The sequence below is a fragment of the Ixodes scapularis genome, unplaced genomic scaffold (assembly GCF_016920785.2).
Source record: "Ixodes scapularis isolate PalLabHiFi unplaced genomic scaffold, ASM1692078v2 PGA_scaffold2__306_contigs__length_199485367, whole genome shotgun sequence".
Lineage (NCBI taxonomy): Eukaryota > Metazoa > Arthropoda > Arachnida > Ixodida > Ixodidae > Ixodes > Ixodes scapularis.
The window spans coordinates 71,849,004-71,863,037 of record NW_024609857.1 but is presented as its reverse complement, the minus strand read 5'-3'; the positions used below and the strand labels follow the sequence as shown (position 1 = coordinate 71,863,037).

Here is a 14,034-nt window from a genome sequence, read left to right as displayed (position 1 = left end):
GCCCTTGGCCACGAAGAACATTCCCCTGGATAGCAGGTGCTCGGAGTCAATCATCATGTCCAGGTCACCAATCTGTAGCACTTTCGATCTTGAGGACGGAAGAGACGGTGCAACAGACTCTGAGTTTAACTGTGAAAACTTTCTTTTTATTCTCGTACCATCAAGCTCGTTCCGACGAGTAGCTTGCTTTTATACACTGCAGTCATTAGCATTATAGTTGATCTAAGTATTTTGCAACACTATTAATACGGCAGATTGGGCGAGTTGGTACGGCATAATTACGAACCAGCGCACAGGTAGACCAGTTACTCAAAATCCAAATACACAAAAATATACACTCGCACAGCGCTGATGTGAGTTTTTTGTGTTTGGATTTTTGGTAACTGTCTACCTGTGCGCTGGTTCGTAATATTGCAACACTGCCGTCTTTAGGCGGTGTGGAGGCTGAACCGATGGACCGCCAGAGGCCCATATCTGTATCTGTTTCATATACTGAATGCCTTTTTGCACGGCTCTGTGTTTACTTTTGTCTTCCAGATTTTTACTGCTCACTTGTTTTTTAAATTTTATTTAGAGGATACTACTGGCCATTGAAGGCCCAAGTAGGAGTGGGGTACAACATATGCATTCACACACCTACAACAACAAACAAATAACACGACATTAAGAGGTTTACAACAACTAACCAGCAAATATACAGGATATATATATTTAAAAGGGGGGGGGGGGGGGGGGGGGGCAGCACAGCATGCATCAAGCAGCATGTAATTCAATCATTTGTAATAATAGATGTGAAATTTAAAACTCATATTTAAGATTGAACATTATCAAACAAATGTGAAGTTAATTAAGCTATAAATTTTATATAGACTTACTTTTTATACAATTTTGTCTAGATTTGTCAGGATACAATCTGCAAGTACGCATAAAGTAACTGGAAAGTTGAAAGAAGCAAATTAGAGATTGCAAAACCTACTTCTCAATAGATATTTTTTTCCCAAAGTATTTACGTGATAGTGCAGCTGAAATAAGGCTCCTTTTTCAGTTTTTTTTATTTGAAACACCTTAAAAATACATTGTTTTCTAAGATTTTTTTTTATTATTATGCTTGTAAAATTAAGTTACCGATTGTGTTCAGTTTATTCTAAACTATTTATATGAAATTCCAGAGTGCTTTTGTGCATAACAGTGGCTAGATAAGGTTTTTATAATTTCTGATAAAACAAACTGACTAGTTTCTCTTTAGTGATCGTTTCGCCAAGGTGACAGCAGAACAAGTAACGGATCCCGACGTCAAACTGCAGGAATTTGAGATATATGTTTTCTTAGCGAATGCACGCCACTGTTGTGACATATTTGAATATCCTTATCGCTTGCTTGGGCTCAGCGGGTAATGCAGGTCGGCACTAGCGTGAGTATAAAGGCTGAACTGCATAAAGCGATTTAGCGAGCGACGGCGACAGCGACGAGTCAGCGACGTATTACGAAGATTTCTTACTATCGCTCGTCGCGTCACTCGGTTTTTGGATTTCTAGAAAACATCGTTCCGCTTTCATGCGGCTTGCGTCGTCGCGCGAGTGACCGAGCGTCAGCGAAGCGTGTCGCCGTCGCTGTTCTCGTCGCTCGCAAAATCGTTTACATTCGGTTTATACTTCACGCTGTCAATAATATCGACTCGAGCGCGCATAATTTCATTTCCACGGGAGCGCGTGTAAATCAAACCCTAAACCAAGACGGGGGCTGCAGACAGCAGCTTTGAGAGCGTCATACAATGGATTATAGTTTGACAGAAGCAAGCACACACTTCGCTAGCGCATTCCAGCCTTGAGCGCTCGAACTTCCGAAAACGAAACCAGATTTTGCTACATTTTGGCTAGCTCGAAACATTTTTTTTTAAATATAGGGTGTCTTTTAGCTATAATCTAAACTAAGAGAAATGTGTACCTTCTCAAATTATATTTATGTCGCCGTACTATATAAGTAATAATTGTGTAATATCGTTACGTTCATATAAAATACGGGGGGTGTCACCGGACCTTCGTCTGAAACAAAAAGTCTGCTATATATACCGAGCGGGTTTCTATTACAATTGAGTAGGAGTGTCGGGTTGTCAGTGCCTCTGTTCGTTGTTTGTGTATGTTGATGCTTGTATGTTGAACTTGTGGTATGTGCTGTGAGTGTGATGTATGTGTTGGTATACTGCCGTCCGTGTTCGAGCGTGTCACTGGTGTCACTTCCACATATGCCGAAATGTCTTTCATTTTTGTAGTTTTCCGCATACTCACTAGGTGGCGCAAGCAGCCGCCCAATTTTATTTTAGCTTTGTTTGTACGTAGTCCACTTATGTGTAAGGAACCACGCCACATAGCTACAGTCTAGTAGAAAAGTTACCGCGTGTTTAAATGGCGCATAGCGCCGGCGTTCACTTCGTCTTCGTTCGCTGGCCGTTTCGGTAGCCGATTCGTACCGGGAAAGCCGCAAAATTTGCGTACACACGAGATATGAGTGGATACGTCGAAAAACGTCGCGTACAACTTTGCTCGCGGTAAAGAGGTGAGCGGGACGTCGGTAACGCCGGTCGGGTAGGGTCGGGTCGGGTCGGTGTCGGAGCTATTCGTCGTCGCTCGCGGCGAACGGGCTTTTTCAATAAAGTTCATGTCTGTGGTCGCAAAAAATTAACTGCTGTGGAAATTACCCGGCGTCGGTGACAATGCAACCGGCTTGAGGCCTCGGCGATCGGCTGAACCGCCACGCGAACGAGACCTGCTCGATGGGGAAGCACGCTGCTGGATGCAGTCGATGGTCGCTCCCACTGTCGCGTAATCGCCGTAATGGATACGGCGTCGGCGCTTGGGGGTGAATGCTTGCGGTAGTTCAGCACGTATGGACGATTACGAACGAACACGTGCAAACTACGCTTTCGCTGCGGCGAAAAGCCGTGTAAAGCGCTGGGCCTCGCTCGTAGAACCCGTCTTGCATCAAACGGCCGCCATTGTAAAAAAACACCCCTAGACGTGTGATCGCAGAACGAAGTACACGTTCAAAGATGTTCATTTTACACGAGACCTCGGGTGCAAACGAAATACACCGAGCCTCGCGTGTAAAACGAACACCATTTGGGGAGTCCGCCCTGGGACAACGGTTTACACGTCCAGGGGTGTACTTTTTCGCTGTGTGTGTAATACACCTATAAAGGCATCGAGGCCCGCTCGTTATGTGTGCTACCACCACGTGTCATGACGAGATGGAAGAAATTTGAGTTTCACGTCTTCAACAGTATGACTAGGGGGGAGGGGGGGGGGGGGGGGGGGAGGCGCTCAATTGATCGAATGACGTTTTAGCGAACCGCCGCGTTTCACCGAATGACACTTTAGCGAATACTATCGGCCGCCGCGAAGCGCGTTTACGGGTAAGCCAAGTGGGTTCACGTTTTTGTGATGAGCCGCCGGATGAAGCGGCGTAAGCGGGGGGGGGGGGGGGGGGGGGGGGGGGTAACACGCGCCCCTGTTATTTACTAAAACGTCGATTCGCTCAACTGTCTGTTTGCTAAAACGTCATTCGCTGAAGTGATATGGACCCGTAATAACTCCTATAATATCGTGTAAGCTCACTAAACTAAAACAGTTAAGAGTCAACTGTTGGACAGTATTCATTTCCAAAATATTCTGACGATTTTGAATAAAATTAAGTTCAGTACCCGACCACTTTCTTCGAAGTAACCGGCCTCAAATATAGACGAGATCCTTCAATCCACCGCGCAATCATTGATTAAACAACGAATGAAGTATATTGCATGGCAAATCTTAGTTTCAAAACAATCTTCTTACGGGACCATTTTTTCCTACTTTGGACTTGGGACATTAGTTCCGGGACCATTAGTTCCGGGACCATTAGTTCCGGGACCATTAGTTCCGGGACCATTAGTTCCGGGACCATTTGTTCCTATACCTGTCAGTGCACTCCATGTACACGCGAGATGTTTTCGACCAACAGGCAGGGAGAAAGAGGAGGAGTTACAGATATGGAAGGAGGTTCGATTAATCGACATACTCCGTAAAGGCGCGTTTATACCTGCGATGCAATCTAGTCGCGCGATAACTTTCATCGCAAAAGCGACCATCGCGGGAAAAAAGCGACGCGATTTGAGCAGTCGCTTGCTGACTTGACTTTTTGCGATGCGATCTAGTCGCGGAGCGGCTGGGCCATTCAACGGCGTTCAGAGCGAGAGTTTTTGACAAGCGACTCGCCAACGAAGGCGTTGGACTCGCTCATCGCGCCCGCCAGTGTGACAATCTAATTTTTTTTTTTTTTTGCGATGCGATTTACTTGCACCGAGCGACTGCTTATATCGCCGGTGTGAACGCGCCTTAAAGCAGTCGTGTGGTTAGAATTTGTTTCGGGTTTTTCGGGGGTAATAAGTGGGGAGGGCGTCTTTTGTATGCGAAGTTGGAACTGCGTTTAGTATAAAACGGGCAAATGATCCTTTTGTTCAAGTTCAAAGAAGATGGGTGGTGCTATTAGCGTGTTGACCTGTAAGGTTGTCCCTCAACTCTCACGCTCTCTTTCGAGTGTCGTGCTCTGGGGGACCCCTAACAGCTTCCTTCGCAATTTTAAATTGTTCAAGGATTAGCATCGCCGAAGGTCGCGGCGAGCGATCGACACAAAGAACGGTTTGCCACGGTGCTGGCAGCGTGCGTAGCAGCGGGTGGGGCACGTTTTGCTGACTTCCACGTGTCACCCAGAGACGTGTTACTGTAGTTCCCGTAACGACCAAACGTGGCTACAGATCGGCAAATAATTCGTTTCTTCCTTTGTGATTACTCAACGGAATATCAGTATATTGGGTGCAAGGTCGTGTTTTTTTTTTACTTGTGCTCTGATAAGCAATATTAAAAATACAATCTGCAACTTCTTTTAACATTAAAATCCTTACACTACCCCTTTGCACACCTTGCCGCCCGCAGGGCCGAGAAAGCAACGCTCGGTCACGGACTTCTAAAAGATCCGCGTTTATTCTTGCTTCGGACGTAACTACTATCATTTCGTCCTACTTTCTTGTTCTCAAAAGTGCCTGTTCATTATCGCACCGAGCGCGTGATGCTCGAACCACGACTATATTCTGTAATCATGACCAGCCCACAGAATGGCTCCCTATGGAAGACGCCGTCGCCGATGAAGTGCTTTATGGTGCCATTGGGGGCGTTCGATAAAGTTTTTCTGCGACCTAAACACGATTCACAGCCTGCCTATCTAACGCACGGTCCGCACGGCACGCCTGGCAATATCTGTTTCTCGGGAACACCTACCGTAGCGTGGCGGCAGCAGGCTGCAGAAGCAGTAGCACGCAACAGGGTGCATCGCTTTCATGTTCGCTTGGATCGAAAAAGCGCGTTTCTCAGGCACGGAAGCTCAAAGGTGTATTTTAGCCCGGACTGCTCTTGTGCCATCGTCAAAAAGAAAAAAAAGAAGCGTTCTCGGATTACCCGTAAATAACCACTGTGCTGGCAGCCGGCGCCTCTAGCGGCAAATTTGTCACGTGACCCCCGAATGACGAGATCCCGCGAGGCCCGCGAGGGGAGCATGTCGGGACCGGATAAGGCCGCCTAAAGCCCCTTGATAAAGGTGTTTTCACAAGTACCGCCAACCATTGTTGCGGAAATGCGCAAGACACGTGCCACGAGCGGGTGCTCCGCCGCCATTCGCTTCCAAGGGCCGCTCATTTCAGTGCTGCGCCGCCTTTTGCTTCCAAGGGCCGCTCGAGACCTGGTCCACGTGCGCTCGCGCATTTGGCGCTACTTGCAAAGACAAACGAAAACATATCGAGGGGCTTTAAGGCCGCCGCGCCTTGCGCGCCTTCGATTGATATGCGGATAGCCTAGGAAACAAGAAAGCCTTTATACAGCGCCGTGAAATCATAGTGTGACGGAACGCTGCGGCCGAGGCCATGTTCTTTCTACAAGGAGCGCGCTGGCACATTCTTCTGTGGGCAGGTCAGGATTACAGTAGGTCTTGGCTCGAACCTTCTTTGCCATATTTTAGAGATAGTGACATACAATAGCCTAGCCTCTTATATACACATAAAGCCTGGCAGATCGCCACAGAAGTGGCCGCCGAAATGGAAAAGGTGGAACGGCAGACAACGGATGAGAGGAGAGCCATGTGACTGGCGCCGCGCTGCGACGAGACGCCGAAACACACTTCTCCCGAGCGAACAAGTGTGTTTTGGGTCCTCGCAGCTGCAAAAGTTGTGAGCTGACGTCCAGGTTCCCCGAGAAATGGCTCTTTGATGCTGTGTGCTACCAGATCCTCGCGCGCTCCAAATCTGCTACCGGGCACTCTATGGTTCCGTCGTCCAACTGCCAGGCTTTGCGAATTTAGAGGAAGCTATGACAGTAAATAAGGAGCTGCCCGCGACCTCGTCGAGGAGGCCTCGCTCTCGCTTGCTGTTACGCCACCAAATCGCCGCAAGCTTTTATGCTGTCTCGACGCTGGTCTTTTCTTTTGTTTGGCACAAGTTCGCCTATTAAGCCTTTATTTTTAGTTCCCTGTTCACCCCTTCGTCGCCTTCCTACCTGAAAGTTCTGGTGGAGGTGCGGCTACCGCAGCCCATGAAGCGCACTCCTTCGAGGCCTCGCAGCGCAAGCCCAGTCCCCGGCTCAAGAAGACCACCCTGAAATCGACGGAGACCCGAGGAACCCGCCGTGTCGAAAGTTTGCCCCGGAATTCGGTCCGCTGCCGAAGAAGACCTACCAGTCGACGAAACCGACAATGAGCAGCCAATCGTCGCAGACCCCTGCCTCCGCCCCGGTCTGCCTGCCCGTCACCCCGCGATCGCCGACGCCCTTCCATGGCGAACTCTACGAAGGCGTCGAGAACGGATCCTACACTACGAGCGTGTGGCCCACCACAACAGATGGAACGCCGAGCAACGCCTCCAGAACCTTTACTTCTCGATGGAAGGCATCCCCAAGGGTTCGATAACCACGAGGCTTCGCTGGCTTCGTGGGACACCTGCGCCATCGAGCTGAAGCGGACCTTCTTGAGCCAACACCGGCGACAGAAGGCGGATGACTTGCCCCAGACGAGAACTCAAGCACCCAACGAAAGCGTGATCAGCTTCGTTGAAGACGTGCTACGCCTGTGTACACGCGCCGACCCGCAGGCCACCGAGGAGAAGTTGCGCTTCCTCACGAGGGGCGTCAAGATCGAAATCTTCGGCGGTCTGTACGCAGCACCCCGGCGGCGGTTGAAGGCTTCGTGGCCGAGGTGACTAACATTGAGCGAGCGCTGTCGGTCAGAGCTGTCCATTATCAAGACTCGCCGTGGTGTCAACGGTTTCGGTTGTTTCAACACCTCGCTCTGATGTTGATGGTGTCGGTATCAAACAGCTGTGACAGATCAGCTGCGACGTTGTCCGGGACGAGCTCAAGAAGCTACTGCCGGCTCCCAACCACCCGGCTTCGCTCTCAATTGCCGAGGTGGTTCGAGAGAAAATACAGCGAGCTTTCCAGCCAGAGGCTCCGATCACCGTTCCAGCTCCCGAAGGACCGATTCTGAGCTACACCGCCATGGCCCGGCGACCGCCGCCAGCAACCCGCCAGTACCCCGCACCTCCACCAGAAATGTCACGAAGGAAGGCGACGAGAGGATGAACAGTCGACTAAAAATAAAGGTTTAATCGGCGAACTTGTGCTAAACACAATAAAAGACGAGCGTCGAAACAGCAAAAAGACGTGCGGCGATTTGGCGGCGTAACAGCAAGCAAGAGCGAGACTGACTCGACAAGGTCCTGGGCTGCTCCTTATCTACAGTGCGTCACTATCTCGAAAATTCGGCAAAGAAGGTTCGAGTATCGCGCGCTCGGGTCGAGAATAAACAGGCACTTTCGAGAACAAGAAAGCAGGACGAAATGATAAAAGTTACGTCCGGAGCAAAAATCAACGCGAATCTTCTAGAAGTCCATGACTGAGCGTTGCTTTCTCGGCCTTGTAGGCGGCAATATAATCCAGCATGTTTTCTCTCCAAAAACTGCCCCCCCTCCCAAAAAAAATAAATAAATAAATGATACAAACAAGAAGTGCAAATTTTTAAAAATAAAAGTCGGATATGTGTTTTTGTATTGTTTTCGTGTTTTGGTGTTAATCAAGTGTTTTCGTGCTAATATCTGAGAAATTGTTTTATGAAAATAATGTATATATATGTCCTTTTATACCTGTTCGTAAATATGATATTTTAGGAAAACTTTTATTAATATGATGATATATCATAAGATATGGTTCTTAATCACAAAAGCGCGAAGGACAAGGACAGGACAAAGAATTAACAGTAGTAGTAGTAGTAGTTTATTGTAAAGTGAAAAGGGGGTAGAAGCAAGGCGAAAGGTTAGTCTCCCAGTGGTGGGGTCAGCTTTCTCGCCTTGCTAGGGGGATAGGGGGAACCAAGAGTGGTTGAAGGAGAGGTGGCGCAACAAACACTATGATACACTATAATACACTATGATACACTATTTACACTGTGATACAATATTAAACGAATTGCGTGGCTAATTGTGATCTTGGTCCTTTCCTGACGTATTACAGGCTGCTATAGCCTGCGGATTTTAAATAGTCAAGCAGTGCTCTTAAAGCTTTTGTTCTCGAATGCCGCGAACCTGTCGGGAACAGGAGTGACTTGGTGTTGCCAGCAGGAATGTTAAGCTGTTTGAGGGTGGTCACAAGTGTTTCTCGGTGGTTGCTCACCGCTCTGCAATGCCAGAGAATGTGTTCGATGTCCTCCGTGGCACCACAGGCACTGCAGGCTGGGGATGACAGGCGTTTGATGAGATGCAGTCGAGAAGCGGTTCGGGCGCAGCCTACCCTTATCCGATGAAGTAGAGCTTGTTCCAGCCTGCTGAAGCTTTTCTTGGGAATTGTGTACGGCGGTGTTCTAGCCGCAGTTTCAGGGTCAGGGTGAAGTTTCTGAATGGGTTTTTGAATAAGGCTGTTTGACGAATTATATGGATGTACGGAGATTGTTGGTGTGACATCCGCATGAGCAGCCCGTGCGAGAGAATCCGCAGTCTCATTTCCTTGAATGCCAACGTGGGAAGGGATCCACTGAAACTGGATAAATGCACCTTCGACAGCTGCCTTCTGCACTAGGGAGGCTATAGTGCGAGCTAGCGGAGATGCTCTTTCCAGGTTCGTGAGTTGCCTCAGAGCTGCTTGGGAGTCGGAGAAGATGACAAAGTGGTGTAGCTCCGCGTGCTTGAAAATTTCTTGTACGGCAAGCCAGATGGCAGCAAGCTCGGCACATGCGGTGTTCATGCAGATGTCCAATCGACCTTTCGTGTGAACTCTAAGTTGGGGAATGCAGTAGGCAGCTGTGGCGGAATTCCCACGTATGCTACCATCTGTATATATGTGCGTTTGTCCTGCGTAGTCTGTGGTTATCAACTCTTCAGTAATAGACCGTGCTACGCAATCTGCGACCCTACCGCGCCGAGGCAGGTCAGGAATAGTTGCCAATATTTGCAGTTTCTCTTCGTCACAGTGAGGCGGAAGTGTCTCTGGAACGTTAGAAGGATAGCCGATTGTTGAACGAAATGCTTCACCCATCCTTTTCAAAAAAGAATTATGCCTTGCTATGATGCCTTCGATGAGTTTGATTGCATTAGGTGCACTGTGGAGCCTAGTGAAATGTCGAAGCACTCGTTCTTGTGCTTGATTCCGTAGTGGGGAGTCGCCGGCTTCTACAAGCGTGGGCACATTTTGTGATGAGCAGGGCAGGCCGAGGCAGAACCTTAGCGCCGTTCGGTGGAAAGTTTCAAGAGTTGTCCATTGTGGTCTTGCTATGTCGAGTAGGGTAAGTGCGTAGAGCACTCTGCTTACAATGAGACCCCGATAGAGCGTCAACAGTGATGACTGGAACGGACCCCAGTTTTGACTCGCGATGCGGTGAAGAGCACCACATAGTTTGCGAGAATTCTTTCATGACGTGCTTAACAGCAGGGCGCCAGTTCACTCTGTCGTCTATAATGACGCCAAGGTATTTAACTTGTGTCCGCCTTCGAATACGTTCTCCTACCACGCGAAGTCTTGAGAATTCGGAACGTAATCGCCCTCGTGGTCTGTAGGTGAGTGCGGAGGTCTTAGCAGTAGACAATGTGAGGCCAGCGTGAAAGAGAAATGCCGAGGTGGTGTTAAGAGCCTTTTGGAGTTGTGCTTCAACTGTTGTTGAGAGGAGCGTTGGGCCAGCACACCACAGTACGACGTCGTCAGCGTATATTGCACATTTGACTGGAAATATACTTTCCTTTGGCAAAGCAGGGGGGAGTGCTGCCTTGACAACATTGAAAAGTAGCGGGCTGAGGACACTTCCCTGTGGCACTCCTTGTGTGCACTCGCGTGGCGTACTCAAATGCCTGGCCAGTCTAACTTGGAGCGTTCGTTTGTTTAGAAAAGATCGCACAAAGGCCAGGGCCCGACCTCCTACCCCGATTAATTGCAATCTCTCTATTATTATGTCGTGAGGAAGAGCGTCGAAAGCACGATGTATATCCAAGAACACAGCATGTAGAACATGTTTCTGTGCTTTGGCCTCTTCAAGAGACGAGGCAAGATCCCCGATGGCATCTGCTGTGGATCGACCTCTTCTGAAGCCCGACAGTTCGTGTGGGAACGCGTTTGTATGTTCAAGTTGCCAAGTGAGACGGCGGTGGATCATCCTTTCCATTAGCTTGAAGGTGCAGGATGTCAGCGATATTGGGCGATATGAGGACAAGTCATTCGCGCGCTTTCCTGCTTTCTTGACAGCTATCACGCGGTCGATTGTAGCCAGGCATTGGGTAGTACTCCTCCCTGCCAAATGTCGTTGAAGTAGGCGAGTAGTTTGGGTCGGTCTTCTTCGTCGATGTTTTTTAGGGCCTGGTTAGTTATACCGTCAGGTCCTGGGGCACTCCGTCGACGGCAGTTTGACCAGGCGTAATTTAACTCTGATAATGTGAAGTCGTCATCAACTGACTTTTTGGGGAAGTGTAGAACGGGAGGCCTGGATCCAAGAAAAACCGCCTTTGGTGAGTTGATGTGAGCGGTGAATTCATCTGCAAATCGTTCTCTGAGGGTAGCGAATGAGATTTTGTTTTTGATGGCGATTGCTGCAAAGTGGTCTTTAGGTGGGACTGCAGTGAGTAGGCATTTGACTGTCGTCCATGGGAGGCGGGATCCAGCGTCAGTGTTTAGTGAATTACTTCTCTGTTGCCATTGATGACGGCCAAGTTGTACGGTATATCTGCGAAGCTTGGCCTCAATTCGTCGTGATGTTGTCCAGTCTTGGGGTCGCTTAGAACGTCTAGCTATTCATTGAGCTCGCCGGGATGCGGCGCGAAGGTTCAAATATGTCAGGTCTGGGACTGGTTTTGTTGTTAGGAGCGTTATTTGCTTAGTGGCGACTTTGGAGGCGGTGGTTACGGCCTCCTCAATCGCTGGAGGATTTTGGCCTCTTAATATCGTGCTAAGGGTTACGCGATAAACGTCCCAGTTGGTAATCTGATGCGTTCTGATCTTCCGTGGAATGGCCGTGATGGGGAGGAGCAAGATGGGCACGTGGTCACTTCCCCATGTGTCAGGTTCTGCATTCCAGACCATCTGTATTTCGGGTGATACGAATGTTAGATCGAGAACGCTGTCTGTTTTAAGAAGAGGGCGAATGAATGTTGGCGATCCGTTGTTGAGGCATCTTAAGCCTAGATCTTTCGTTACATCAATGAGCGCATTTCCCCTTTGTGTGGTTGTGTCACTTCCCCAAACAGGGTGGTTCGCATGAAAATCTCCGCACCATATAATTGGCCCAGGACAGCGTTTTCTGATCTTTCTCATTTCATCGGGATCCCAGGGTTGGTGAGGACGTATGTAGCTTGAGACAACAGTAATATCACGCTTGTCCATTCTTATTGTTACGGCTGTATGTTCACCGTATAGAGTGTTCAAGTCGCTAAGGTCGATTTCCATTTGTTTGAGGTGATTCTGCACGAATATAGATGCTCTAGACTTCCCGTCGAGGTGCGGTGTCTTACTGTGATATTGGACGTATGGGGATAATCGATGAGGTCCTGGTTGCACATACGTTTCTTGAAGAGCAAGAACATTTGGTTGAAGCTCCAGGAGGCGGCGACGAAGTTCGGAAAGTCGAGGTCGAAGAGTATTAACATTCCACTGGATGATCGATGGAAGCATCTTGATACGACCTGGCGCTACCGGCGCGCGCACAGGGGATCCTGCAGCGTTGCTCTCAGGCATCGCTGTGTTGAGAATTTTTCACGATTCCGACGACAGCTGTCTCAAAGAGCATCATTCCTTGTAAAATTGTCTTCAATGTGCTTGGTGGCATTTGTGCAATGGCACTCCGCAGTGCAGAGAAGATGAAGCCTATTAAGCTATCGGCGGATGTGGCTGATTCTTGCGCTGGCTCCTCAGACACACGTCGACCAGAGAGTACATCACTGTATGCAAGGTTTCTATTTGGTCTAGTCTGGGTCATTTCCTGTTGGTCCTTCTTCGCATCTGACTTTCCTGAGTTTTCTTTATCAGTGGTTGGAGAACGTTTAGAAGAGATATTCATTGACCTCGATGCAGCTCTTTTTGGCGAGTCCTTCTTAGGTTGAATTTTTCGTCCTGCTTGCGCATGGGAACGATCTGCGTGCGTTGCTTCTTTTTGGAGCGCAGGATATTCTTCTTGTGCTACAGGTAGTTCACGTTGTGTTTCAACAAGCTTTGGTCCGTAAATGAAAGATTTTTTCCTTGTAAGTGCTGCCAGGCGTACCTTGCAATTTGCATAAGAAGCTGGATGGTCACCGAGACAGTTCGCACATTTGGTGGGAAGTGTGCCAGGGCATTCTTTGGACGAGTGTGGTTCTCCACATCTTTTGCATTTTGTTTTCCCCTTGCAGTACTTTGCAATGTGGCCGAGGGCCTGGCAGTTGAAACACCTTGGAGGTGCTTCAATGTGCTCGGTTACCTCGTGCCGTGTGAAGCCGAGGTTGATCTTGTCCGGTCGCTCGGTGTTTGGACGGAATGTTAGAACCACTCGGTCGGTTGGTTGGGCAACATCTGTTGCATTTTCGCGTCGCTGGTAGAGCCGACGAGCGGCGATCACACCGGCTGGTCCCAGAAATTCGTTAAGGTCATTATCAGTGTACCACTTTGGTACCCCTTTGATTAGACCGAAGTTTTGTAGGTACGCTTTGGGTATGGTTGCTTGTACCGGGATCCCACAAAGGGAATGCACTTCGAGAAGTCGATGCACAGTCGGTACTTCCGAGACATCAAGTAAAAGACCTCCCCTCGCTGTGAAACGATGTCTCACGATGGGCGCGCCAGCCAGTGTCTCTACTTCAGCAGACAATTTCAGCGGGTTTTGTTGCTGCAACCGCTTATCCTCCTGCACGGGCGTTAGCAGGACTGGAACCCCTGTCGTCCTCTGTCGACGATGTTGCACTAAGGTGAACTCAGAGTCCTCTCCGGCTTCCGTCTCTTCCATTTTTTCGGGGTGGTCGTTCACTGATATCTCCTCATCATCACCGTCTCCCTTACGTCGCTTAGTTTGGGGGCTTACTTGTGTTCCATTGTAGGTATGGTCTGATTCGGTAATATCCGAGGTCGTGGCTGGGGGATGTCCATCGGCACAGGACATACCAGGTGTACCCCTGCCTCGAAAGGCCAAGGTTGACTTGAATGGGCGTCTTAAAATATACGTGTCCAAAAATTGAAACAAGAGAAGAAAAAATGGCGACCTAGTCAAATAGGATTCTTCTTCCTCCTCCTCGGATGGAACAGCGCGGATCAAGAATTAACAGGACAAGCGCTTACTGACAACTGATTGTTTAATGCTTAGTAAAAGATAGCCGAAAATGAGAGGAGATTTAATAAATTAAAATTCCAATTGTTTTCCCACGTAAAATGATTAAAACATTAATTGAGAAAAATTAGGACTGATAGAAAAATTAAAGAAGAGCATCCAGATTAAGAAAAAAGGTTGAGGTACCCTATCTCTTTCTCA

General features: G+C 48.7%; 2 protein-coding genes across 2 annotated transcripts in view; both read right to left on the bottom strand.

The window, feature by feature from the left end:
* Positions 1–12,187, bottom strand: part of LOC8027145 (leukocyte elastase inhibitor-like) — a 46,701-nt gene extending 34,514 nt beyond the window's left edge. Inside the window, exons 1-2 of the mRNA XM_029986162.3 lie at positions 12,053–12,187; positions 11,951–12,002 (exon numbers count right to left, since the gene is read on the bottom strand). Coding sequence (XP_029842022.3) covers positions 11,951–12,002; positions 12,053–12,187 — 187 coding nt within the window. The remainder of the gene's footprint in view (positions 1–11,950; positions 12,003–12,052) is intronic.
* An 80-nt stretch (positions 12,188–12,267) lies between these two features.
* Positions 12,268–13,668, bottom strand: LOC115311772. The gene has a single exon (XM_040216112.1). The coding sequence runs from the start codon at positions 13,666–13,668 to the stop codon at positions 12,268–12,270; it is 1,401 nt and encodes a 466-aa protein (XP_040072046.1).
* Between the last annotated feature and the right edge of the window lie 366 nt (positions 13,669–14,034).

Bases quoted from the DNA above. Each gene is read 5' to 3' on its own strand.
- LOC115311772 (XM_040216112.1), bottom strand. From the start codon at position 13,668: ATGTCCTGTGCCGATGGACATCCCCCAGCCACGACCTCGGATATTACC.